The following is a 26,291-nucleotide window of genomic DNA, read 5'->3' as shown; positions in this document are numbered from 1 at the left end:
AGAAGAGGAATTGCTGGATCACATGGAAGATCTATCTGTAGTTGTTTGAGAAACCTCATATTGTTTTCCACAGTGGTTGTACTAGTTTACAGTCCCACCAACAGTGCAGTAGTGTTCTCTTCTCTCCACACCTTCACCAGCATTTGTTATTCATGGTCTTTTTTTATTATAGCCAGTCTAACTTGAGTGAGGTGGTATCTCAATGTGGTTTTAATTTGCATTTGCCTGATGACTAGTGATGTTGAGTGTTTTTTCATGTAGCTGTTCACCATTTGTATATCTTCCTTTGGAAAATGCCTATTCAGCTCCTTTGCCCATTTTTTAATTGGGTCATTTGTTTTTTTACTGTATAATTACTTGAGTTCTGTGTCAGATGTATAGATAGCAAAAAATTTTCTCCCACTCTGTAGGTTGTCCTTTCGCTATGTTAATTGTTTTCTTTGCTGTGCAGAAATTTTTAGTTGGATATAGTCCCATTTGTTTATTTTTTCTCCTGCGGCTTGTGCTTTTGGGCTCATGTTCATAAAGCCTGTGCCCAGACCTAATTTTCTATATTTTCACTTAGTAATTTTACAGTTTTGGGTGTTATACCTGGGTCTTTAATCCATTTTGAGTTGATTTTAGTGTATGGTGAGAGATGCATATCTAGTTTCATTCTTCTGCATATGGATATCCAGTTTTCCCAGAACCACTTGTTGAAGAGGCAACCTTTTCACCAATGTATATTTTTGTTGCCTTTGTCCAATATCAGATAGCTATAAGCCTGAGGAGTGATTTCTGGGTTCTCAATTCTACTCCACTGGTCTGAATGTCTACTTTTATACCAGTACCATGATGTTTTGGTTACAATAGCTTTGTAGTATAATTTGAAGTCAGGCAGTGTTATGCCTCCAGCTTTTTTTTTTCCCCCTCAGGATTGCTTTGGCTATTCAGGGTCTTTTGTTTTCCCATATAAAAGGTAAGATTGTTTTTTCCATTTCTGTGAAGACTGTCATTGGTATTTTGATGGGGATTGCATTGAATCTGTAGATCGCTTTGGGTAGTATAGACATTTTTACAATGTTAATTCTTCCAATCCAAGAGCATGGAATATCTTTCCATCTTTTTGTGTCTTCTTTAATTTCTTTCAGAAGTGGTTTGTAGTTCTCATTGTAGAGGTCTTTAACCTCCTTGGTTAAATTGATCCCTAGGTATTTTATTTTTTTTGTGACAATTGTAAATGGGCTTACTTTCTATTTCTCTTTCTGTTAATTCATTATTTGAGTATATAAATGCTACTGAGTTGGGGCATTTATTTTGTATCCTGCAACATTCCTGAAGTTATTAACCAGCTCTAGCAGTTTTTTGATAGAGTCTTTAGGTTTTTCTATATACAGTATGATGTCATCTGCAAATAGAGAAAGTTTGACTTCATCTTTTCCAATCTTGATTCCCTTTCTTTCTTTCTCTTGCCTGAGTGCTCTAGCTAGTACCTCTATTACTATGTTAAGTAGAAGTGGTGAGAGTGGGCATCCTTGTCTTGTTCCTGTCCTTAAGGGAAAGGCCTTCAATTTTTCCCCATTCGGAATGATACTGGCAGTGGGCTTGTCACAAATGGCTTTTATCGCGTTGAGATATTTTCCTTCTATACCTAATTTGTTGAGAGTCTTTATCATGAAGGGATGTTGAGTTTTGTCAAATGCCATAGATAGTCAGATTATGAGTAACAGGAATACTTAAAATAAGTTAAAAGGATACCAAGTGTTTCATGTGTAGAAAATTCATATCCACACAAAAACTTATGGAACTAATAAGTGACTTTAGCAAAGTTGCAGAGTACAAAATAAATATATGAAAGTCAATTCTATTTCTATATGCAACCAATGAACAATCTGAAAATGCAAATAAATTTCATTCACAGTGTCAAAAAGAGAGTAAAGTACTTTAAAAAAAAAAGTGAAAGCTCTGGACACTAAATCCCACAAAACATTGCCAAGAAATTAAGATCTAAATGATAAGACATTGCATGTTTATTGGTTGAAAGACTCAGTGTTTTCAAAATGGCAGTTCTCAAATTGAGCAATAATTCAGTACAAAATCTCAGCAAGCTTTTTCAGGGAAATTGACAGGATGATCCTCAAATTTATATGGAAATGCAAGGTATGGAATAGCCAAAACAATTTTGAAGAAAAAACTATGTAGAAGGTCTTATACTACCTTATTTCAAAATGTACTATAAAAGCTACAATGGCCAAAATAGTGTGGTATTGACATAATGATAAGCATCTGGATCAATGGAACAGAATAGAAAGTCCAGAAATAAACTTTTCAAAAAAGGTGCCCAGGCACTGCAACAGGGAAACGGGGACGTGATAATACTGTCAATAAATGGTTCTAGGAAAACAGAATGTCCATATGCCAATTAAATTGAACTCAAGTCTTTACTTCAAACCATACTCAAAACTTAACTCAAAATGTATAGTAGAGCTGAATGTAATGGTTAAAACCATGAAACATCTAGATGAAAACATACAAAAGAATCTTTATGACCTTAACTTAGGCAAAGATTTCTTAGAAATGACACCAAAAGCATATTCCATAAAAGGAAAAATAAACTTCATAAAAAGTTGAACACTTTTGTACTTCAAAAGCATCATTAAAAATGAAAAGGCAAATCACAAGCTGTGAGAAAACATTTGCAATCATATATGGGATAAGTAGCTTATATCCAGAACATATAGAACTCCTACAACTCAGTAAGATGACTCAATTAAAAACGAGCAAAATATTTGAATAGTATTTCACCAAAGAAACTATAGAGCAAACATTACACCTAGATAGGTGCTCAGAATCATTAGTCATTAGGAAAATGCAAATTAAAACCAAAAATATACCAGCTCCTCTTTCTCTCAATGACTGTAATCAATTAGGGTGGTAATTCCAATTGTTGGCAAGGAAATGGAGAAACTGGAACTATCATACATTTCTGGTGGGGAGAGAAAATGGTACAACCATTTTGGAAAACAGTTGGGTATTTCTGAAAAAGGTAAATAAATTTCCCATAAGACACACAATATGAATTACTGTTAAAAAATTAAAAAGGTAAATACATGATATAGCAATTATCCATTTGACTATCATTTAAATAATTCATAGCCCTTTCCATCACTCAGCTTCTAAGATCCTTTTATGCACAGAAGTTTTAGCACTAGAGATCACAGAAATAACACTGAATTATGCATCTGAAAACATAAGTTCTAGATGCATGTTTAACTTTGGGAAAATTTAGCTAGTTTCCTCACTTGTAATAACAGAAGATTTGATATAATTTTTAATCTTTCCACTTTTGAGTTTCTGTGAATCAGAGTTGAGGTTTGACCAATTTTACTCTTCTCTGATTAAGAGTCATGAAATATCAGAATTTTAAAGAAGAGTGAGCACTGGAATTACAGCCATTAACTGTTTAACTTTGGGCAAGTTACTTAAGCTTTATGAGGTCTTATGGCCCTTATATGTAAAAAGAGAAGATTACAATATTTCATAATTTCATGATTACTGTGAAGGTACTTTGCACCTCAGAGATGTGGGTGATTGGTTTCCTTCTTCATAGGTCTGGAAAAACTGATTTCATGTTCTGAGAGATAGTCAATGCCCTTCAAAAACCAAGAGGACAAAAATACTTTTCCTAAAAAAAGAGCGGAGGAATCTGTGAAAAAATTTAATCACAAATCAGATTAAATTTAGTTTATTCACCCAGTGCTTAAATGCTTCTTTTATTAACATCTTTGTCTAAGTCAACATTCAGTCAGTATTGTCTTTTCAGTGACAAAGTGTCCAGCACCTTATGAGGTGGGCATTGCATCTTGGATTGTTTTTATTACAAAGTTCTTCTGTCCTTTTAGCTACATGGGTGACCCAGAGGTTTCTACTCATTTACCCTGCATTTATCCTTTTGGCTATTACAAAACAATCTCTAGAGAAGACAGCTAACAGTTTCCTGAAGGAATTTCTTAACAGTCAGAAATGAACACCTCTCAGCATTCCTGAAATCCTTCTTCATATGTCACTGATTCAGGCACCTTTACCATCTCTACAGGATTTGTCCCCACCCATAGCAGAAGAAATGGAATTAGTATGATAGTGGTAGGTCACTTAATTTCACAATAAGCCTAGTCTGCTTAATGTGTCTGTAACACTTGTGACTATGGCCTTTCACTGCTTATTTACTTGGACTTCTCTTTTTGGATGCTTCCTCTCTGTTCTCAACCAGGTTTCTGGACTACTTCAATATTTAATCCTTTCTGCATTCTGTATAGTACTTCTGTCTCAATCACCCTTCCTTGGATCATATGTCTAGCTGAGAATAACGTGACACTAGCCCACTTCAGTCTACTGCCTGGCAAGTCTTTGCTAAGGAGTCAGTGAGTGAAAACTATACATATTTGGTCATTTCCTTCTGAATGTAGTCTCGTTTTTCCACACCCCTGTTTAGTGCTGATTAGCTAGCAGCTAAACCCCAATGTCTGTTGTGACCATGTTCTTAGCAATACTTAAAAGACCATCTTAGATGTGAAGTAGGTGTAGTAATCCTCCCCTTCCACTCAAATGTGCTCACATCCTAATCCCCAGGACCTGAGAACATTTTATCTTACGTGGCAAAGAAGGTTTGTAGATGTGATCAAGTTAATAACCTCAAAGTTGATTATTCAGGTGAACCACATCAAATCACATGGATATTTAAAAGCCGAAAACAAGGGTTGACCAGTTATCTCCATTGGTTAGAGCGTGGTTTTGGTAACATTAATGTACAGGGTTTGATCCCTGTTACTGGCCAGCTGCCATTACAAAAAAAAAAAACCCTGAAAACTTTTCCAACCTATGATAAAAGAGATGTGAAAAAAGAAAAGGGTCAGAGAGATGCTATATTGCTGGCTTTGAAAATGGAGGAAGGGGGGCCACGAGCCAAGGAATGCAGGCCACTTTAGAAGGTAGAAAAGGCAAGGAAACATTTTCTTAACTTTTCAGAAAGGAACACAACTCTGATAACACTTTTAGTCCAGTGAAATCATGTTGAATTTCTGACTACAGAATAGTAAGAAAATGAATTTTTGTTGACTATACCACCAAGTTGGTGCTAATTTAAGGCAGTGATAATGAATGCAAAAAAGATTAATAATATTTTGGTTAAGCTACACTGAGTTTTCTAAATTGATAAAATTAACTTTTATTAAAGACAAATGTTTATGGGAAAAATGTAAGCACAGGAGAAAGTTTTGATGGAAATATTGGCAATAACTATACAGAGAAATTCAGTGTTAATATTAGTTTGGAAATATAAAGATTACATCACTCGATATTCTATTTTAAAAGATGTTAGAATTATTCACTACACCATGGTGGTTTTATATCCTACAATACTTTGTTTTGGTTACTCATTTATATTTCTTTAGGTTTCACTGACATCTTTTTTCCAGCATGATTACCAGTACTTCCAGCACCAATTTCCAAATTATACCATGCCTGTTGTTTAAAAACTTCCCAATTAACAGGTTGTGTATGTTTTGACTAAATTTGCCATTTGACAAACAGATTCCTCCTTCCTAACATTTTGGAGCAAGAAAGGTAGATTTTTTTGTTGATGTTGAAAAGTGAATATATGACAAATTATCTCTGCCTGTACTTTTTATACTCAGGGCAGCACTTAAGGTATTACCATTATAAAATCTAAACTCTTTGCTAAAGAGAACCACCACACTAACCTTCCCAAAGTGAGAAGTGCCAGGCAACCAGAATTTGACTCATAATTCTCAGGGGAAATTTGCCATTTGAAGATCAACTTTATTTCAGAATGAGACATTTATATAGAGACAGTTAACATTTTTTAAATTTATCTTTTTAATTCTTGAATTACTAAGGACAATATTTTGCTGTTTATTGGTACAAAGCAGCCCTGTTCTAGGTATACAAGGGTATACAAGTTTGTAACATCATTAGTTTTGGTGAACTTACTTTACTAGACAGCATAGCAAAGTAGGAGTAACTAAAGATATATTGTAATAAGAAAATGTTTTAAAACATTATGAAGTCAATGAACATTTGTACAATTTACTCATCAAAATATAAACGTATGTCAGCTTATGTGTGTGAATTACACTAAGTCATTCTAAACACAGCCGTGTGCTTAGGAATGTGTGAAACAATTCATAAGCTATTCTCTAAGGGGGTGTACTGAAAACTTCCAAAAGTACCCCAGATATTTGGTCATAGATAAGAAGAGATAAACTTTAAGGCAATCTTCCAACTGAATGTAAACTTTTCTGAAGTGGCCATTCCAGTAAAGTGTTACTGTTGTGAATACTCTGTAGTGCTATTGGATATTTTTAGTAGCACATTGTCACACTAATTGTCATTTTGTAAAAAATAGCTTAAAAATCCTGCAATTATAAAAATGTCTGGGGTGCTTTTTTTACTCATAGACACAAAGCAGGCACCTTCTGTTAACTTATCTGCAAATCCTAAATATTTTCTCCTAATAACAGTTTTTATCTTTAACTAGAATTGTGTTCCTAATATTGTGTTCTAAATACTGTGTTCACATATTGAGAAATAATAATTTGTCTAATTTAAATTTGAATTTAGAATTTCTTTTAATAGATCATTTTCTACAGAAGCATTAAAAATAAATAGTGCTACTTTTTGAATAATTTTCAATACGATGCTTTTTTTTTTTTTTTGTCTGTTACACCTTTTTCCAAAGTAGTTTTCAGAGCATGTGAACTAAACTGACTACACTGGAGAAGTGGATACAAGCTGTTATGAGAGTTCTCTTGTAGTGACCAATGAGTTTCATTTAATCTCCTTCTTAGCCTTATAATTGGCAGAGACCACCAAGTAATTATCTGGATTCATGTCCTTAAGGGTTGGAGATTTGCTTTGGATGGGGGATGTTTTGCCATCCACACGGGAAATCTGCAGCATTCGGCAGGGGTCATGTTTCAACAAATACCCTGCAAAAGTTTCCCATCCTCCTCCCACACGGACCATGACATGTTTGTTGTGCAGCATCTGAAATGAGAAGAACAAACGTGTTAAATTCTGAAAATCCTTACCGTATCTCAAATCAACTCCCAGTTCTAGTAAAATAAGTGTTTTTTTGTTTCCCTTGTATTTTATGCCCCATTGTTTTTCTACTTGGTGCAGACAGTCTGAGTTAGCATCTATTGCAACTTATGAAAGAAGGCTTGTTTTTTCCATGCAAGAGGGCTGCGGGTAAATATCCCCAAGGATCCAGCTTTGCTGTGCTATGGGAACCAACATCTATATATAATTCTTCGGTTTAAATGTCTGGAGGCTTTTCTCTGACACCTGATGTTCATCCTAGCTGTCATCACATCCTCCAGTTCCTGTCCACTGCCTCAGAATTCTGCTCCATTCTTCCCACCAGGCTACTGCCCTCTGAACCAGGACTTAAAACAACCAAGGAACTATATGCTAAATTATCATAGAGAATAAACCATCACAAAAATATTTAATACAACATAGAATTGAAAATGACTCAGAAAAATTGAGGTCTTCTCCAGTCATTGTCTAAGCCCTTCCAGGTGAGCAAGATGTTTCTTAATAGCCAAATATGTTTGTTTTTCTTTACTCTTATTCTTATTACTTTAGGACACCTCCTTTTAAAAAACTTACCTCCAGGCCTAGGAGCCATCTAGCGTTCCCAGTTAAGAAAGCTACAGATTTAAAAAGTAAAGAATACATGGTTCTTTCTATTTAGCAAAAACATGTTTGAGTTGTGGAAGTTTGGCATGGAAAACCAAAGAATTTGACCTTGGCTCCTAATCAAATATCAAAAAACTTAAAATTAAGAGGGAATGTTAAAAAATCCTCAAAGACCTTGCTGTCAGTCTTCTGCTCAAAATACTATGGATACATACTGGCATGTAATGTTGGGAAGGGGATGCAGCTTTGAGAGGGAATCTGGGAAGATCTTTTCATCATAGAGCCCTTACAATCTACTTGAATTCCTCTCACTCCTTGTCAGCTCGAAATCTGGACTTTTTTGACTCTTGAGTCGAGGATAACTTGTGCTTTTATCACTTTCATTTAGCTTTTGAGAATCTGATAAAAGTTTTGTATGCTCTATATGCCTATATCTACAAAAATTTGCATCTGCTTTTAGGGGTTTCACAAAACCTTAGATGTCCATCTTTAGGTGCAAACTAAGAAACTCTGATTTCTATGATTGACATGAAGCAGTTTTCAAAATCAAATATTGTGCAAAGTAATAAGTGTCATGAATAACAACAATTAAAACTATTAGAGTCACAAAACTTAAATGTAACTCTACTGGTTATTCTCATTTAGAGTATTAGAATTTTAGAACAGACGGGTCCATAGAAAATATCTTCCAGCTAGAAGTCTTTAAAACTATTTTAGCATCAGAATATACTCACTAAATAAAATCTCAACGAAAGCGCCTGAAAAATAAAATATATAACAGGATTTAGGATTTAGTTTGTAATTACTTTGTCTCCCGTGGTCCTGCCAGTGGTACTATGTTCGTTTTACAGATGACAACACTGAGGACCAGATATTTTATATGATTTGCTTAAGACCCAGATTTTCTGACTCTAGTCTAGTGGTTTTCTCATGACAGTTCCTACTTAAAAAGCAAAACCCATCAGGGCCTTTATAATTTGACCCATTTTTCACGTGTTTGTGTGTGTGCCTCTAATGCCTGCTTCTGAAACTTGAAGTTATTGGGACAAAAATGGCAAAGGCCAGTGTCAAAATGGCACTTTGCTTGACACTTTTTAAAAAATTTCCCAGTTTGGGTTATTTATTTATTTATTATTGTAACATAGTTGATTGTACATATCTGTGGGGTACAGTGCTGAATATCAATACCTGTGTGCAATAGGTGATGTTCAACTCAGGATAAATATTATATTCAACATTATAAAATGTAATCATTTTTTATGACCCTTTACCAATTCCTCCCTTACTCCCCTGCTTGACTCTCTTTCCTACTGTTCCAGAGAGCAGCTTTGCCTATGGTTGAAGTTCTGGCACCTTTATGTCTGCAAATTATATTTAACAGTTGCCTCCAAACTTCCCGCGTATGAATGCCTCTGGCAGAATACTCAAGTTCACTTGATTGTGAGCAGACTATTTCAACCAGTAAGAGCCACTGGTCAGAACAGTTTTTAAACAGTTAATCTTGGAAAACAGTGATGCACACTTTTCAGCCTGGAATATACTGATCATTAGGCACATATTCTGCTTGCAGATTCTTTAATAAATCCATAGGGCCCTGCAAAGTGGATCCAACATGAAATAGAGTCATACCGAATTTGAATAACATAGGAATTAAATTTCTGCCCACCTCCTCTTTCCTATCCTTCCCACAATGTATTTAGATTTTAGTCCAACACTCTTACCACAGTCTATAGCTAAGAATTAGCAGAAAATACTTTTACTACATAGGTGGGCTTACTTTTATGCCTTAGTAAGTGAAGTCTAATGGATACAATTGTACTTCTGTGAGCAACTTTGATCTCCCTAAGTCCAGATTCTTCATATAAAAGGGCCTTTAATAAGAACTACACTTGGAGGAGGTATACATATTTTTCCTGAGCTGTAAAACTTTTTTGATTTATTGTTTTTAATTGTGTAGGGGGTGGAGGGTGAGCTGTGGGGGCATATATTTGTTGTTTCTCATATTGAAATCTGAATTTAGAGTTTTCATGTGATTATTTCACTCTTTGCCTTTGAGTTCTGTAGGCAATCACTGGAGAGGTGTTTTTCTCCAAAGGTAAAGACTGACCATTTTCCCACTCCCAAACTTTTAAAGGAAAGAATGAATGGACAACATATACCTACATTTCAAACATTTTACCTCAAAATTAGAGAGATTTTTCTCTTTTAGAAATAGATATAACTTCCTGTCAAACATTTTGATGTGTTCTACTTGAAATACTGCTTTGTATAGACACCTCAAGAATTGAGGCACTGCTAATACTAAATTCAGATATGAGAGGTTTGTTTCTCCTGGAAGATTCCTATTACGTGTCAGCTTTAGTAATTTGTTTGGTTTTCCCAATTATTCCTGTCTGGTTAGGCTAAGGCCTGGAATCCTCACAGCGCCAATTGTCTAGCTCTTAATTCTGTTCAGGACACCAATTGTAAAGATAGGTGACTACACCAGTCGTCGGGCTCTTTTACCTGCTGGTAATCCTTCACTGACTAGGCTGATTGTCGCACTAGAGCTGGGTCTGGAGCTCCCAGACCCCTCAAGCCCGTTCACAGACTGGGTTGCAGACCCTTCACATACCAGGCTGGGTCCCCAGACCCCTTCACACAGGTCTATGAGCTAGGTAACTGGCCTAAAGGTCCTTGGAGCCATAGGTTGGAAAGCATGGCCATGCAGGGCGGATGCCTGAGGCCGATGCCCACCCTCCTGCTTCACAAACTACCCCTCTCTCTCTTTCTCCCCTTCTCTCTCTTCCCATAGAACACAAGAATAGAAACAAAACCGAAAAGATACATTGGCACGCATGAGCACTAACTCCACACATGCATGTGCTCACACACACACACACAATTTGCTTATAATGGATGTGCTAAACCACACCCAACATGACCTGAGGTGTGGGCTCTGACCAAACTATTCTATTTTCCCAACAATAAACCCCCTTCAGGGTCCTCGCCATGCAATCTACACGTTCAGAATCTTCCGCAATGTTCCCTTAGCAGGATAAATTACCCTTACATTACACATATTACACATTCCATCCCAGTCCCAAGTCTTAGCTTATTGCAGCACCAACTCAAAAGTCCAAAGTCCAAAGTCTCCTCTGAGACCAAAGGCAAAATCCTTCCAGCTGTGAACATGTAAAGAGTCAAAAACAAGTTGATCTACTTCCAAGATACAGTGGGACAGACATTGGGTACACATTCCCATTCCAGAAGGAAAGAATAGAAAGGAAAAACAGTCCCCAAACAAATCTGAAACCCAAACAGGGCAAACGTTAAGCATCCTGGGGCACGTGGACCCCTAAAGTGCTGGGCAACCTCGCTCCTACAGCTCCAACAAGTGCAGACCATTGAGCTGCCTGGTGCCTTGGGCTTTTACAGGCCAGTGCTGCACACTGCCAGCAGCCCCACGGTTCTGGGCTCCTGGTGGCAGTCCCGCCATCCTGACTCCACTAGACATTTCCTCAGTAGGGGTTCTCTGTGGGGGCTCCGACCCCACCTTTCTGCTTCACATTGCTCCACAGATGACCTCCGCAGTGACTCCACCCCTGCAGCAGGTCTCTGCTTGAGTTCCCAGGCTTTTCCACACATCTTCCGAAATCTAGGTGGAGGCTGCCATCCCTCCACTGCTCTCAGATACTGCCAGCCTGCAAACCCAACACAACATGAATGCCTCCAAGGTTTTCGACTCTTTTCTTCGGAGGTGCTGAGGCATGATTGGTCCAGCTAGAGCAGCTGGGATGCAGACAGCAGTTTGCTGAGGGCAATGACATCTCAGGTCCACCCTCTGGAAAAACTCAGTTCTCCTAGGATGGGAGAGGTGCTCTCCCAAACTTCTCAAATGCTCTCAGGGCCTGTGATGGGTGGGGCACCCATCTGGACTTCTCAAATGCCTTTAGGGCATCCCCCCCACCCCTTGGCTCTTAGCCTCTGGCTGCCTCACCTCCAAAATAATGTTTTTTTTGACCGGTAAGGGGATTGCAACCCTTGGCAAGGTGTGGTCTATGGTCTGCACCATGCTCAGCTCCATCCCTATATAGGATCCGAACCTGCGGCCTGGGCGCAGCAATCTCCCAAGTGAGCCACGGGGCTGGCCCCAAGATAATGTCTTTAGCAAACAGTTTATCTGCTTCACCCTTACATTTTTTCTCCTGTTCTGTGCTTTTACATTCTGGCTTTTGAATTACTTCAATCAGCTCAGCTTACACCAGCTACTCACTCAGTCTTGGGCAGTTTTTGCAGAATTCACCCACAGTTCAAACAGCTGAATTTGCCCAGTCTTATCAAGGAGTGGCTGCCCTGCCCCTGGGCATATCTGCAGATAACCTGTAACCGCTGCCACAGAGACAGGCACGTAGTAACAGAGACTAACTTTTCCACCTTTTCACCAGGTGAAAACATACTTGAAATTCTGCAGTGGCACCCATCCTCGGGTCATCTGCCCGTCTGCATGTGGCACTCTTTTCTTGGGTTTTATGGCACCCAGCTGGCCATCGGGTTTAAGTGGCACCCTCTGAACCTTTTGCCTTCAGACAAACACAACATGTGTTTACTACATAGTCTCTAGAGCACATTATACCATCCACCCCTAGGTCTCAGAGCTGTAGCAGCCAGGGGCTCTTCTTGTTTCTGCTGCTTTACTGTCTCAATTTCTCATGCCCTGGAGACGCATGGTTTTCCCCAACTCACCACTGGGTTGGCCGTCTTCCCTGGTGTGAGAAGCAGGAGTGGACATTCGCTGTACACCATCCTCCAGGATAATTCTCCCTGCTTCCAACAACTCTGCTTTCTGCTGCAAATCTCGATCAGTTTGCAGAGTAGTGATCAATAGCCAGGCTCCAGTCAGCAGAAAAGTGGCCCTCGGGCACCACATGATCAAGAATAGACACATTACCTCCTTCTTCTCGCAGACTATGCCAGTTGTGGCGTAATCCAGCCAATGATGCCAATTGTGGCGGTCTGCTGTGGCTAATATCAGAAATCCTGCTCACATCACCAAGTGTAGTGCTCTTATCCTGTTTGTGATGCCAATTGTAAAGCTAGGTGACCGCGCCAGTTGTTGGGCTCTTTTACCTGCCAGTAATCCAGCACCGACTGGGCTGATTGTCACACTAGGTCTGGGTCTGGAGCTCCCAGACCCCTCAAGCCCATTCACAGACTGGCTGACAAACCCTTCACATGCAGGCTGGGTCCCCAGACCCCTCACATGCCAGGCTGGGTCACCAGACCCCTTCACACAGGTCTATGAGCTAGGCAACTGGCCACACGGTCCTTACAGCCATAGGTTGGAAAGCATGGCCATGCAGGGCGGACGCCCCAGACGGAGGCCCGCCTGCCCGCTTCACTAAAAACTACCCCTCTCTCTCTCTCTTCTCCCCCCCCAAGAACATAAGAATAGAAATAAAACCAAAAAAGATACATTGGCACGCATGCGCACTAACTCCACACACGCCCACAATTTGGTTATAATGGATGTGCTAAAACCACACCCAACGGGACCCTAGGCGAGGGCCCTGACCAAACTATTCTATTTTCCCAACAATTCCAAAGACAGTTTCTTACTTTTCTTCCTGATCTTCCCTATGGACCTGGTCATAGATCTGAAGTGTGGGTCCTCATGAATTTCTCAGAACTGTTAGATGCTTCTCTCTTGCTTTGGAGCCAGCTTTTTTTTTTTTTTTCTTTCCTTTCCTGCTCCTAAGATACATTAAAAGTAAAAAATGTGGATATATATATATATATATATACTTAAACACACTAACAGCTTTCACTGAGTGTTTTTTTTTTGATGCAGTATTCATCAAGGAATCCACATACACATGTATTTATCCATATTTAAAACAAAAAGAACTTTCTACATCTTCGAGAACATTGATTCCATATTGAAGAAGAGTAATTGTGGAATCCATTACTTTTCCTCATGCCTCAGTTTTGTTTCTCCTAGGAATTGGAAGGGTAGAGTTTTAGGTATATTATTAGGATTCCAGAGCAAACCTTAGAAATCAGGTATTCCCCAAACCCTGTGAGACAGGTGGCCCTGTCTGAGGATATGCTTGAAAGAACAGACTTTTCTATTCTGAGACATTCTTGCTTGAGTGTCAGTTGGACCTTGCTAATCAGTAACCTATAATTTACTAACAAAGCCAGTGGCCAAACTGGGTAACAGTTTCAAGCACAGGATTAAGATATTAGGGTCATAGAGATTTATACTCCTGATTATACGATTACAGAGATTTAAATTTCATGGTTTTTTATTTTAGCATGTGATCAGTCTCAAAAAAAAAAAAAAGTTTAACACACCCTCATCTCCATAAAATCTCCCCCCCATGAAACCTAAAAGCAAATCAACCTGCTATAAACCAAGTTATTAACTTTTCCCTTCCTTCCTCCATAATGCTTTCCCTACACTGAGTTCTTCCAGCAGTGCTGCTGAGCTGGTTTAGAATGACGACTTGATCTAGGAACTCATTCAATTTCAGGGATGACTGACATTAGACCAATTGCAATTAATTGATCCTCTTACTATTTGTTTTGGTCAGCTACATTTCCTATTCCTCTTTAAAAACAGAAATAACTTCCTGTAAAACATTTTTATGTGGTCTACTTGAGATACTGCTTCATATGGACAACTCAAGAATTGAGGCACTGCTAATACTAAATTCAGATATGAGAGGTTTGTTTCTCCTGGAAGATTCCTATTACGTGTTAGCTTTAGTAATTTGTTTGGTTTTCCCAATTACTCCAAAGACAGTTTCCTAATTATATTGGAAATAAACATGGGTCAAGTGTAGGTAATAAGACAGAATACATTTATAGCCATGTATGTGTTGGCATAGGTAGGACCAAACTTTCATGCTCTGTTCTATGTACCTCTTACTTACTGCTCCTTTATTCTGATACTTCACAATGTTGGATGACTTTGTGTTCTCCATTCCAAAATGTAATCTCTCTTGACAGGTAGCATCAATGTACATATCAATTCCATATTTAAGTCTATGCTGTTCCTTGTTGTATTATTCTCAAACACGCTACCCATTTCCACCCTCCTCAGTCTCTACTAATGACTTCACCTTCATCAAAGATGCTTCCTTTTACTCGGCAACTCTACTGGCTAATTTACCTGAATCTGTAATTATTCCTTTCTCCACCTTTCTCATTTCAGAAAGAAGTCCTCCTGTCCAAGTTCAATTCCTCCCACTCTGTCCTAATTTCCATTAACTCCCACTCCTTCTCTCATACCTTCTTCTTACATCTGAGCTTCTTGATAGTTAAGTGTACACTTGTTATCTTCACTTCTAATTTTGTATTCACTGTACAACCCACAGCATACATTGCTTCTGTCCCCACCTCTAAACTGACTGTGTGGGGAAAGGGAACCAGATGGCTTCTAGATGTATCAACTCCAGTGGATGGTCCTTAATCCTCACCTAGCTTGATCACTCTGTCCAGTAAGGTGTCCAATGATATTGAGCATTTCTTCTTTGAAACTCCCTACTCCCTGACTACCTATGACAAGATTCCCTTTTCTGTATCACCTGCTACCTTTCTCATTGTTCTTTCTCTGCCTCCTTCATAAGTTCCATTTCTTCTACTTTCCAAGTTCTGCTGTTCCAAAGGATTCTGAATGATTATGTTCTTTCTCTTCTGTTTTTCTTAATCTAACCACTCTCCATTTGCAACCTCATGGTTTTCACTACCATCTACTTTTATCTCCCAAATTATAACTCTATACCATGCCTCCTCCCTGAGTTTCAGAGTGCAAAGGCACACTAGTCCACTGCCTTCCACTGGAAGGCCCCACAGTCCTTTCCTAATAGGGATGGTGACATGGGCCTTCTCCACAACTAGTCAGATATCAAAAACATTCATTTGCCCCCTAAATGTTTTTCAGGGTCTTTGTTATCATTGCTGCTGTTTAATTCAGTGCCTCATCTTTTCTCTGGGTTACTGTAAGAGTGTCACTAACTCTAGCATTGCCCCTTCAGATCCATTTAGGAAGATGTCTCCAAAGGGATTTTCCTAAAATTCAAGTTTGATTTAATTGTATTAAATACATACATACCTTCATTAGCTCCCTCTCTCCTGTAGGCTGACATTCAAGTTTCTTTATTTTCATATATTATTCTTCATACCTACCTCTGCCAGTCCTACCTGCCTTTACCTGAGCTCTGAGGCCCATGAATCCTTTTAGTTCTATACCCCCAGAGAGCATACTCTTTTTCATGCTTTTGTACACTGGCCCCTAAACATGGAATGTCCTTTCTGCTACACTCTACCTACTTACCAGAATCACCAACGTTCCCCCAATTCAAACATCATCTCTACCTGAAAAACCTTTCATGACCATCTCCCAGACCAGATAAATGAATCCTTCCTAGCTGTGTGCTGTTTAGTTTACACATAATTTCACAGTTACACTCATGCTACCATACTGTAATTGATGATTTACTGGTATGCCCCTTTTCATAATGTGTGAGCTCTCTAAAGAGGGATGATGTATTTCTCATTTTTAGAATCTCACATATGCAAGCTCAAAACAGTGTCAATACCCATAATGCTCCTTTTTATTTATACTTCTACAGGCTCTACTTACTTTGCCTAACCTATGATGTTATTTTCAGTATCAGTCCCATTCTATAGCTAGGAAAACTAATGCTCTATGAAGTTAAGCAACTTGTACAAGATCACACAAAAAATCAATGGCAGAACTAGGACAAGAATCCTTTACAACACACTCACTTGTTCTGCAAAGAGCTTAGATTTGGATTTTCCTGCATGCTTAGTTATTTACCAATGATAATTTAGCACAGACAAGGCATCATTAATATCAGAAATAGTAGTAGTTTAAGCAGATTAACTGTGCTCACTTAAAACGATTTATAGTATTACGTCCTAATAAACCCTAAATAAACATTGAATTTAATTTCACAAGATCATTCCCTAGTGGCCCTAATTATATCAGGAATAAACATGGGTCAAGTGTAGGCAATAAGATAGAATACATTTATGGCCAGGTATGTGTTGGCATAGTTAGGACCAAACTTTCATGCTCTGCTCTGTGTACCTTTTACTGCTCCTTTATTCTGATACTTCACAATGTTGGATGACTTTGTGTTCTTCATTCCAAAATGTAATCTTTCTTGACAGGTAGCATCAATGTACATATAAATTCCATATTTAATTTTACACTGTTGCTTGTTGTATTTCTTCTCAGGTAAGGAAAAACAAGTTAGCTTGCTACCAATCTTCCCCAACACCATATGTTGCAAAGCAGTAGTTTTTGCATGTTAGGTCCTATTCTGGCTGTTACCATTTTCTACAATCAGCCTTCCTTCAGTGTGCCTCTGATCCCAGCAAAGGGGAGGAAATCCATTCCAACTCAGGCAACATTTCTCAATGCTGAAGGGAAGAAAAACAAAACGGTAACCAAAATCTTACCTCTGCATTTCTCCCAGTGACCTAATGAAGTTCTTTAAGCATGTCCAGGCTGTTGCAAACATTGCCAACATTTTCTTTCTTCATATCTATGAGTGACACACATTCCTTGCCCAGACAAAAGAGTCAGTATGCCTCAAAGTTGTGCTTTTGTTTTTAATTAATTTCTCTCAATATTGGGAAGAAACATTCCATTCTTATCAAGGGCATTTTGTTTTATGGCTTTTTCCTATTATTATGCTTAATTATGTGTTGTTTTGTTACGAAGCTTCTTCATACATGACAGTAAAAGGGAACCTTTTTCCTTAAATGACATAGAGTGACATGATATAAGAGCACCTACTCTTACAGCCCGGTAATCAACAAATATGTCTTCTTAAAGAGTATGAAGGAAATATTGCATTGCATTGTTCTTGGCAATGTTCTTACTTCACACATGTACAAACAGGCAGAGAGAGGGTCACACAGGTGGTTTACCAGAGCCAGGCTAGAAATCACATCTCCTTTATTCCCAGTCTAGCCTTTCAACTGGAGAGCTATATTATTTCAAAATTTACTATTCTAAAAATGAATCTAATATTTAAAGGTGAATGAATCACTTATTGACCAAGCAGCAGTTTATAACATGTCAAATAAATCACTATCTTTGTTTTCCCAAATTGAATGAACATTTTGTCAGACACAATGTTTACCTAATGCCTGTACCACATTTTAATCTTGTTTTCCTAACATTATGAGGTTACAAACTATCCCATAGCCAACCAAGTTTTGTAGCTCATCCAGATATTTAATCCAAAGAAAAAAGCGGGTTGAAAGGAAATAGGTTAATTTTTCCATGTTAACTTAGAACATAATGGAAATCTCGTGAGTTGTAGAAATGATCAGTCAACAGCTTCTTGCAAATCTTGTGAAGGTCACCACAGTATCAAGGGGTCCAGTGCTCTAGTTTTTATATGTGATGACAGGATTTCTTCCTCTCTAATTATATAGCTTGAAGAGGTATACTGGAATCACATTATGTGTAGGTATTAATAGCTTAATACAAGAATGTCATTTTATTCTTCTTGGGGACATTAATTAGTGTTTAGAAACAGAAAAACATCAACTCACTTTTCATTGACAAGGAAAAGCTTATACTTAAGTAGATCACAGAAAATCATAGGTTTTACTAAATGAAAACAAAAAAAGAGAAAGGTTAAACAGGACTCAAATAGGAAAGCCAGAAAAATATTATGCATTGATTGGTAATGTACTTGTTTTTTAACAAACTGTGTAGAGCTCAGCTATGTTACATAAACAACAAACAAGCAAAAACACCACCAACAAAAATAAACAATACCTACTAGGAAATGTCTTTTAGATGAGCAGAATTGAAAGTTAAAAGCTTCATGTTCATACATGATAGATTTAATTAATTCCCCAGTATAGGTCTGCTTGACTGTCCATGTTTTTCCAAAACCATAATTTCTATGAAATGCTTTAGGTGTCATCACCCTCTTAGGATAACACTGACAAATCTGTTTCATTCTGACTTTAATCTTGTGCTGGTGGCCCTGAAAACCCAGGGCAGCAGGAGTATCTGTCAAGTGCTCTGAACACCGAAGTCATTAGACCCTGAGGATGTGAAAGCTTTTCAGCAGGATGTCCTCATCATCTCTCACATTTCACTAATCCACCCTCTACTCCAGGGCCAGAGTGATCTCTCTAAAGGAAAAATCTGATGATGCTACTGCCTTCCTTGAAAATCTGTGAGTGGTTCTCTGCTGTCTGTAGTGTTTCTCAGACATTTTTAGCTCCAGCCCACCTGAGGACTATGACTCATTCTCATTAGCACAGTAAATTAGCAGTGTGGCAAAGATTCTGTGAAAAATGTGATGGGGGGTGGGGACAGAATCAGCATCCCCAGGGCAGGCAGAAACTTACATAATTTAGACAGTTTTCTAGCAATTCTGATATTTCCCATTTTACCTCTACTTGCCCCACTCCCCCATGAATAATTAGCCTGACACACAGCACTTTATGGTCCTGTACTATTGTCCTTTCCTACTTTCTTTCTCACTATGCCACATTTACTACATAAGTTTGGTTGCACACTGCACAAAGACGGAGCCATTGTGTGGTCGTATTGTCTGTGCCCAAACCTACACTCCAAATTACCTACCGCACAGATATCCTGAACTCCTTAAAAGCCCCAGAAAGTTTTGTGCCTTTCTACATGCATAGAATTGTTCTACATTCATCAGGTGAATTCAAGTGAATCCCATCCTTTGACTATCAAACACATATTTGCTGAGTGCCAGGCAAGATTATTATTCCTTGCTAAATTACCTACCCTGAGGGCCTAGCACAGTGCCAGACATACAATGCTTATTAAGTGATTATTAAATGAATATGAAAAAAACTTATTAAATAAATGAATGAATGTTAATACCTGCTAACACCCCATCCAAACATCACTGCCTTTATGAAATATGTTTGCATTACTTATTTATGGAAGGATAGGAGAAAGGGAAAGTTGAAATGATTTGTATCCTTATTTGGAAGGGACAGTCTAAAAATATCAGGGCGTGAATGATAATCCACATTAATCTTTCCTTAGAGAGTTTCTTTGAGAGAAAGAGAGATGTGGGGTCAAAAAATGAAGCTACAATGGGAATCACTTAAGAAAGAGGAAGACCGAGAATTGTTGAGAAGAGAGAAATGGAGAGAAGGAAGAGAAAGTAGAGAAAGGGGAAGTAGACAGAGAAGAAAAAATCATAATTGAATTCAGAGTTAAGTACATTATTTCCTTCATGATCTTTCTTCACTAACCCTCATTACACCTGGAATGCATTTAAAAAATGGCTCATAATAGTAATAAATTACTTCATGAAATTTTCACCCCCTCCTTTCTCTCTGTCAATGCTTAAGTGCTGTGGGTCACTCAGTGTGACTCTGGCTCTCATTAAGTCCTTCCCTACTTAAAGAACCACAGAGGCTCTATTTCTTCCCAGTCTGTTAACTGCTTTCCACTGGAGCCATCCTTTTAAGAGGCAACTGTATCTAACACTGACAGCCTACAGGAGACACCCACCTAAATTTAGATCAGTTCAGCCTCCTGGGATATTATATGCTTCCTATCACCTCCTCATCAACCCTGTTCACTGTGTGTTTTTATAAGCCATCATAATTTGAGTAAAAATATTGTTTTTAGAATGCAGTCATTTGCTCTCCAGAGGAAGAGTGTCAAATTAATTTATAGGACAGCTGACTCTGTCATCATCCAATATTATTCTGAAATGGCATATGCTCAAAATTGGGTGACTGGGAATTCAGTTATCTGCCTAAGGTACCTTGACACATGGAGGAGTAAAATAGCAGGTGTTCAATGGATGGTTTGCCGTGCTGGGAGCTTGATATCAGCACTTGTAAGATAAGTCGTAAGGTCACTTGTTAGCAAGGCAAACGAAGGCACTGCTAACAATGCATGGCATTTGAAGACTTATTTGCCAGATATCGGGAATTCATCTCAACCTGTCTAGTTATGTGAATGTATAAATGGTTAATCACAGCCCAAATCAGCAACTTCTGAAATTAGCACTTTATTGTTTACAAGCATTTTTTTCATATTTATTATGCCATTTTAACTTCCTAACAGTCTTTTAGTTTATTGTATCCTTTTCTTAGATATAACTTCAGAGAGATGAACGACAGTAACCAGAGTGGAAGCTACCATTTCTCTTTTCTTTACCAGACTGCCTAGTTATGGCTACTACTAACTTGCTGTCCAACCCTAAAAATTTTATTTAACCTCTCTGTGCCTCAGTTTTCAACCTGCAAAATGATGACCATAGTAGTTCTTTCTTACTAGAGTTGTTGAGACAAAGATATTAATAGTGTAAACATATCCCAACAGGGCCTGGAACATAGTATATGCTCAATGATAGCCTGCTAGTTAAAAAAAAATAATAATGTTGTTTTGCTGCTGCTACTGCTGCTACTGATAGGGTCCTCGCAGATTTTATTTCATTTAATCTTTGGAGCAACTCTAAGTTGTTTATTAGATTATTGTCCACATCTATAGATGTGAAAACACTAGCTCAGGGAGGTTAAATCAATTGTCCAAGATCACTTAGCTAGGGAGCAACAAAGCTTAGATTTTAACTTGAGTCTCTCCAAATTCAATGTTCATTACCACTCAACTATACAACCTAAAGGGCCTTTGCCAGGAGTTACAGCCATCTGCGTTCTTATCCAGACCCTTTCCATGGGCAACACCTCTTTTCTGTTGGAATACTTGTTGACATTTTATGATGTCCCCATTGATGGTCATATTGCCCAGTTTGAACGTACTGCAAAACCAGAACCCAGAAGGTGCTTAATATTTGCCTGGAATAATTTACTTGAATTTGAACCTGATTATTTTACCTGTACAAAAATGTTAAAATTTAGGTACACCCAGAGTGCTTAGTCGTGGGGCCCACATTCCAAAATGAAATCATATGAAGATCCTGACAGTCTGCAAAGTTATTTCATTTCATTTTGTCATCACAATTACCCAAGGGTTCAGCAGGCTAATATTACTGTTACCGTTCTCTGGATGGACACATAGAGCCTCAGAGAGGTTAAGAAGGTGGCTCAAGGACACACAGCACACCAGTCTTCTGATGCCTGGTTGCATGACTCATTGTCTTCAGCAATACATCATACAGTAGGGAGAATGTAATCCTTAAACCCTCATTTGAAGGGTGAACTACTGCAGTGCTCTAAATGATGACAGCCAACCCCCCAACATGAATAGGGCCTTGAGACAGAAATGTTTTGTCTGTGGAGGCTGGACAGAAAAAAAATGCCTGGCTTGCTGTTGTTTCCCTCTGGGGGAAAACAACTTCTGAGGCTCATTGTAGAGACAAATGACTCTCAGTAGCTTCTTCCTGGAAGCAAACATGAGAAGAGCAGCTAGCAGATGACATGCAGTGATGGACTGGCAAAAAGTTCCATTTGCATCTGCTTAGAAATATGTGTAGGAGAACCTAATGCCAACTGCCTATCAGTTCTCATCTACTTATTATGTAAGGTCTCCATTTTCCCAGCTCTGCACCAAATGAAATCAAGAAGGCTCAGCCATAATCTAATTACCAGTATGTGGCACCACTTCAGACAGGGAAGACAAAGTCATAATAAATATTTTATGGAACAGTCAGCATAGTGAAAGGAATGAGGTTAGAAACATTGGTGCTGGAAAGAGAAGGAATAACTAGACGAAGGATTTGTCACTGGTCTATACCAGACTGAAACTAGAGTTCACCCACCCCACAGACATAACATCTGTTCAGGAAGGGGAGCTGGGCTCCAAAGGGGCAAAGAAATACCATTCCTTCTTCTGCTAGGAAAACAGGGATTCAATCTGAACTCCATTATCTCTTCTACATACTGATACCAAAATCCAACAGACATGCAAATGCTCATTGCAGAACTCAGATGGTAGTTATATGGGTATTAACTTTGTATGTTTGAAATTTTTCACAATACCGTAATAGAGGAAAAATACATCCAGATAAGCACTGGGAAAATCAAAGTTTAACATTTCATGATGATGATACACAGCAGTAGTTTAGAAACTAGTGTCCTCCTGGGTCCTGAAAGGTAACAACAGAGTTTGTAATCCAGATATTCTGAAAAACAATGACCTTGGCACTGATTTTAATATATCTTTAGTATACTGACAGATCCATTAAAATGGAAAATTAAGTATTTCCAGATATATTCAGCTCTTTATATTGATTCAATATTTGCAAACATGATCCTTCTTCCTTTCAAAGCCCCATTCAAATGAAAGGCAAGAAATAAAGATAATATAAAGTCATAGGACAAAGGGAAGTTGAAAGGAGAAAATGGCAGACGAGAAAAATGAACACATTTTTAGAAGATAGAAAATAGACAAATGAGTTAGTTATAACTGACTAAGAATGAGAGAGATGAAGCTAAAAGCTTAAAATGGCAGGTGGCAAAAAGAAGCAAGTCAAAATATGACTCAAAACCATAAACAATTTAAGTTTCTGAATCACCAGTTATCTTCATCAGGTGAGGAAAGAGAAATGAAAAAGGGAGAAGTGATTGAAAATCAGTAAAAAGGATCAGTCAGTCTCCAGAATTACTGTGCTCCCAACCTAGGTTTACTGGATGAGTGACTGTCTCATTCTGCTAGTGATTACATCATCACAGAAGGAGACTGAAGGTTTATGTCTGCAGAAACTGAATCAGACATTTTTTAGACTGGGAAGTGACACAGGCACTGGATGGAGAGACAGACAGACAGATGACAAAGCAAATACAGCAAAATGTTCATTGCAGAACTCAGATGGTAGTTATATGGGTATTAATTCTGTATGTTTGAAATTTTTCACAATACCGTGATAGAGGAAAAATACATTCAGAATCCAATCTATTCTCACCATCTCCACAGCTATCTCCTTAGTCCAAGTTTCCCTCATTTTATCTGGATTACTGGAGTAACTTTCAAATTGGTCTTCCAGCTTTTAACCTCACCCCTCAGTATATTTTCAACAGAGCAACTAGAGGGGTCTTTTTAAAACAGGGTACATCATGCACATCATGCCATAACTCTGTCCAAAACCTTGCATGACTTCTCATTTCATTGGGAGTAAACCACAGAGTCCTCCCCATAGCTTAAAGTTCCTATGTGGTCTGGATTCCTGTCACTTCTTTGACTTAATGTCCTACCACTGTGCCCCTCCTAAGTTCTGTGACAGCCACATTGGTCTCCCTGTTATTCTTCAAACACTCAGGCTCACTCCAGGCATTCCACACTTGCTGTTCCTTCTGTCTAGAATTATTTCCCTCAGCTAATTTCTTACCTCCTTTAAGCCTTTGCTAATAAATATCTCATCTTCTCAACAAGGCTTACCTAACCACTCTTTTAAAATTGTTATCCCTCTTCCTGGTACTTCCAGTCTACCTTATCTTGCCTTACTTTTCCTTCTCCACCCTAGCATGGAATTCATCACTTTCTAACAAGTGATTTATTTACCTATTATTTTTGTTGTTGTTTATATAGTCTAATCCCTCCCAGCTAGGGTTGCCATAGCATATAAAAATACAGGAAAACCAGGTAAAGTTGAATTTCAGATAAACAATGAATACTTTCTCAGTATAAGTATGTCCCCTGCAATATTTGGAACATACTTACACTAAAAAGTATTTGTTTTTTTTTTTTTATCTGAAATTCAAATGTAACCAAGCACCTGAATTTTATCTGGCAACTACACACACACACACACACACACACACACACACACACACACACACACACACACACACACACACACACACACACACACACACACACACACACACACACACACACATTATAAAATCCTCAAGAAAGCCAGGGATCATCTGTTTTGTATGAATGATTAAATATTATCTCAGGATAAGCTTTAGAAAACTCCTTTTTAGAAAAGGGAGTAATCCACAAAAGACTGTGATCCAGGAAATAGGGGATCCAACAGAAGAGCAAGGTAGAGAAGTCACAAGATGAGATACTGTTAGACACACCTGGGGAGGGGGAGACACAGAAGGGGCCAGAAATGAAACCCATAAATTAACTGGTATGTTTGCCTGTGGCACTGTTGTCATGGGCTTTACCATTCTCTTAGAGGGATCTGGTAAGGGCTTCTTAGTCATATTTAGTGCAACAAAATGAGACATTACTGACTTGAGGAAAATAGAAATTGTTACCAAAAGGAAAAGTAATCACAGCACACTACAATATTTATGTGATCATTACAAAGTAAATACTGAATAGTGATTTGACCAACAGGGTGACATGACTAATGATATTGGGCTATTAAATAGGAAGGAGGGAAGCGCATGTGTGTGGTAGGGTCGTGGGGAGACAGAAAATGGCTAAATCACCTTCCTACTCCTGCTACACTGGGCTATGAGTATACCAGAGAAAATGTCTAACATTTAAAAACTAAGAGCAGCATCATTATATAATTTAGAACCTTGGAGATACATACAAGAGGAAACAGCCATAGGAGGTAAAACTAGCTGCCTCTGGGGATCACTAGGGGGTAGAAAGAATGGAAAGAGATAAGAAGAGACTGGGCAGGCTTGCCGTTTTTGTTCCTAAGTCTCATAGCACCATTTTGTTAACTATATACATGTATTTCTTTATAAAAATTAAAATCAAATTTAAAATACCCAGCTCTGCTGCTTAAGAGAAAATAAAAAGGAAGAAATAAAATTTCCAAAATACCTACATAGGAAAAGATTTTTTTTTCCACCAGAAATTGTTTTATTACTATGAAAACTTTATTTTTATTTATTTATTTTTTTGCAGACTAGCTGGCAGGCTCTCATACATTTCACTACATAAGGATTCAATTGACCTGAAATCACTACAAAAAGTGATGATTTTTATTGCCCCCTGATATCCTTCAGGAGTAGCAGATAAGGGAAGGGTATGCAGACCTTAGGCACAGTCTAGGCACCTAAACTCAAATCTGTTTAATTTAGCAGTAATTTACGTTTACAAAATCTTTTCTTGTATCACTTCATTTTATCCTCTAATGCTACTTTCAAAATCATTTTCATATTATACATTATTTGGATTTCTCCTATCACCAAACTAAACCATCATAATGTCCTCAGAAAAGACCATGACATGAATTTAGGAATGCGAAGCTTTGTTATTTATATTGTTTCCCCTTTGTTTTATTCTCCCCTTTTCTTTAAGATGTTTCTGATTCTTGAATAATTATAAGCCTCAGTATTTCTCTTCTAAAAGCTTTCTTTCCAAGATCACCATTCTTTGTTTTTCCTATTTCTCTCCACACTTTCCATAGCTTGATCAGTGTTCCCTGTAATCCTAACTGACATCAAACACATTCTGTGAGGCACAGAGAATTTACTATACTAATCGGCAAACTCTTTCAAAGCTTTAATGATCAATTTTCATGCTACTGAGACAGTTCATGACCACAGAAGAAAATTATAAACCAATCTCATTTATCAATAAAAAATCACTTTTGTGTATATGACCTTTTTTCTTTTCTTTCACAACTATAACATTTACTACATTTTTAAAATAGTTTGACATACTCTGAATGCAA

The 26,291-nt window shown here is 38.1% G+C and overlaps 1 protein-coding gene across 2 annotated transcripts in view; it reads right to left on the bottom strand.

Moving 5' to 3' along the window:
• Positions 1–6,825: 6,825 nt before the first annotated feature.
• GAS2 (growth arrest specific 2) overlaps positions 6,826–26,291 on the bottom strand; it is a 117,548-nt gene continuing 98,082 nt past the window's right edge. For both annotated transcript variants that reach the window (XM_063095680.1, XM_063095681.1), the window contains one exon: positions 6,826–7,044. In XM_063095680.1, the coding sequence (XP_062951750.1) occupies positions 6,826–7,044 (219 nt within the window). The remainder of the gene's footprint in view (positions 7,045–26,291) is intronic.

This window comes from Cynocephalus volans, chromosome 4, assembly GCF_027409185.1.
Source record: "Cynocephalus volans isolate mCynVol1 chromosome 4, mCynVol1.pri, whole genome shotgun sequence".
In the NCBI taxonomy this organism is placed as follows: domain Eukaryota; kingdom Metazoa; phylum Chordata; class Mammalia; order Dermoptera; family Cynocephalidae; genus Cynocephalus; species Cynocephalus volans.
This window is presented reverse-complemented; position numbering and strand designations above follow the sequence as displayed.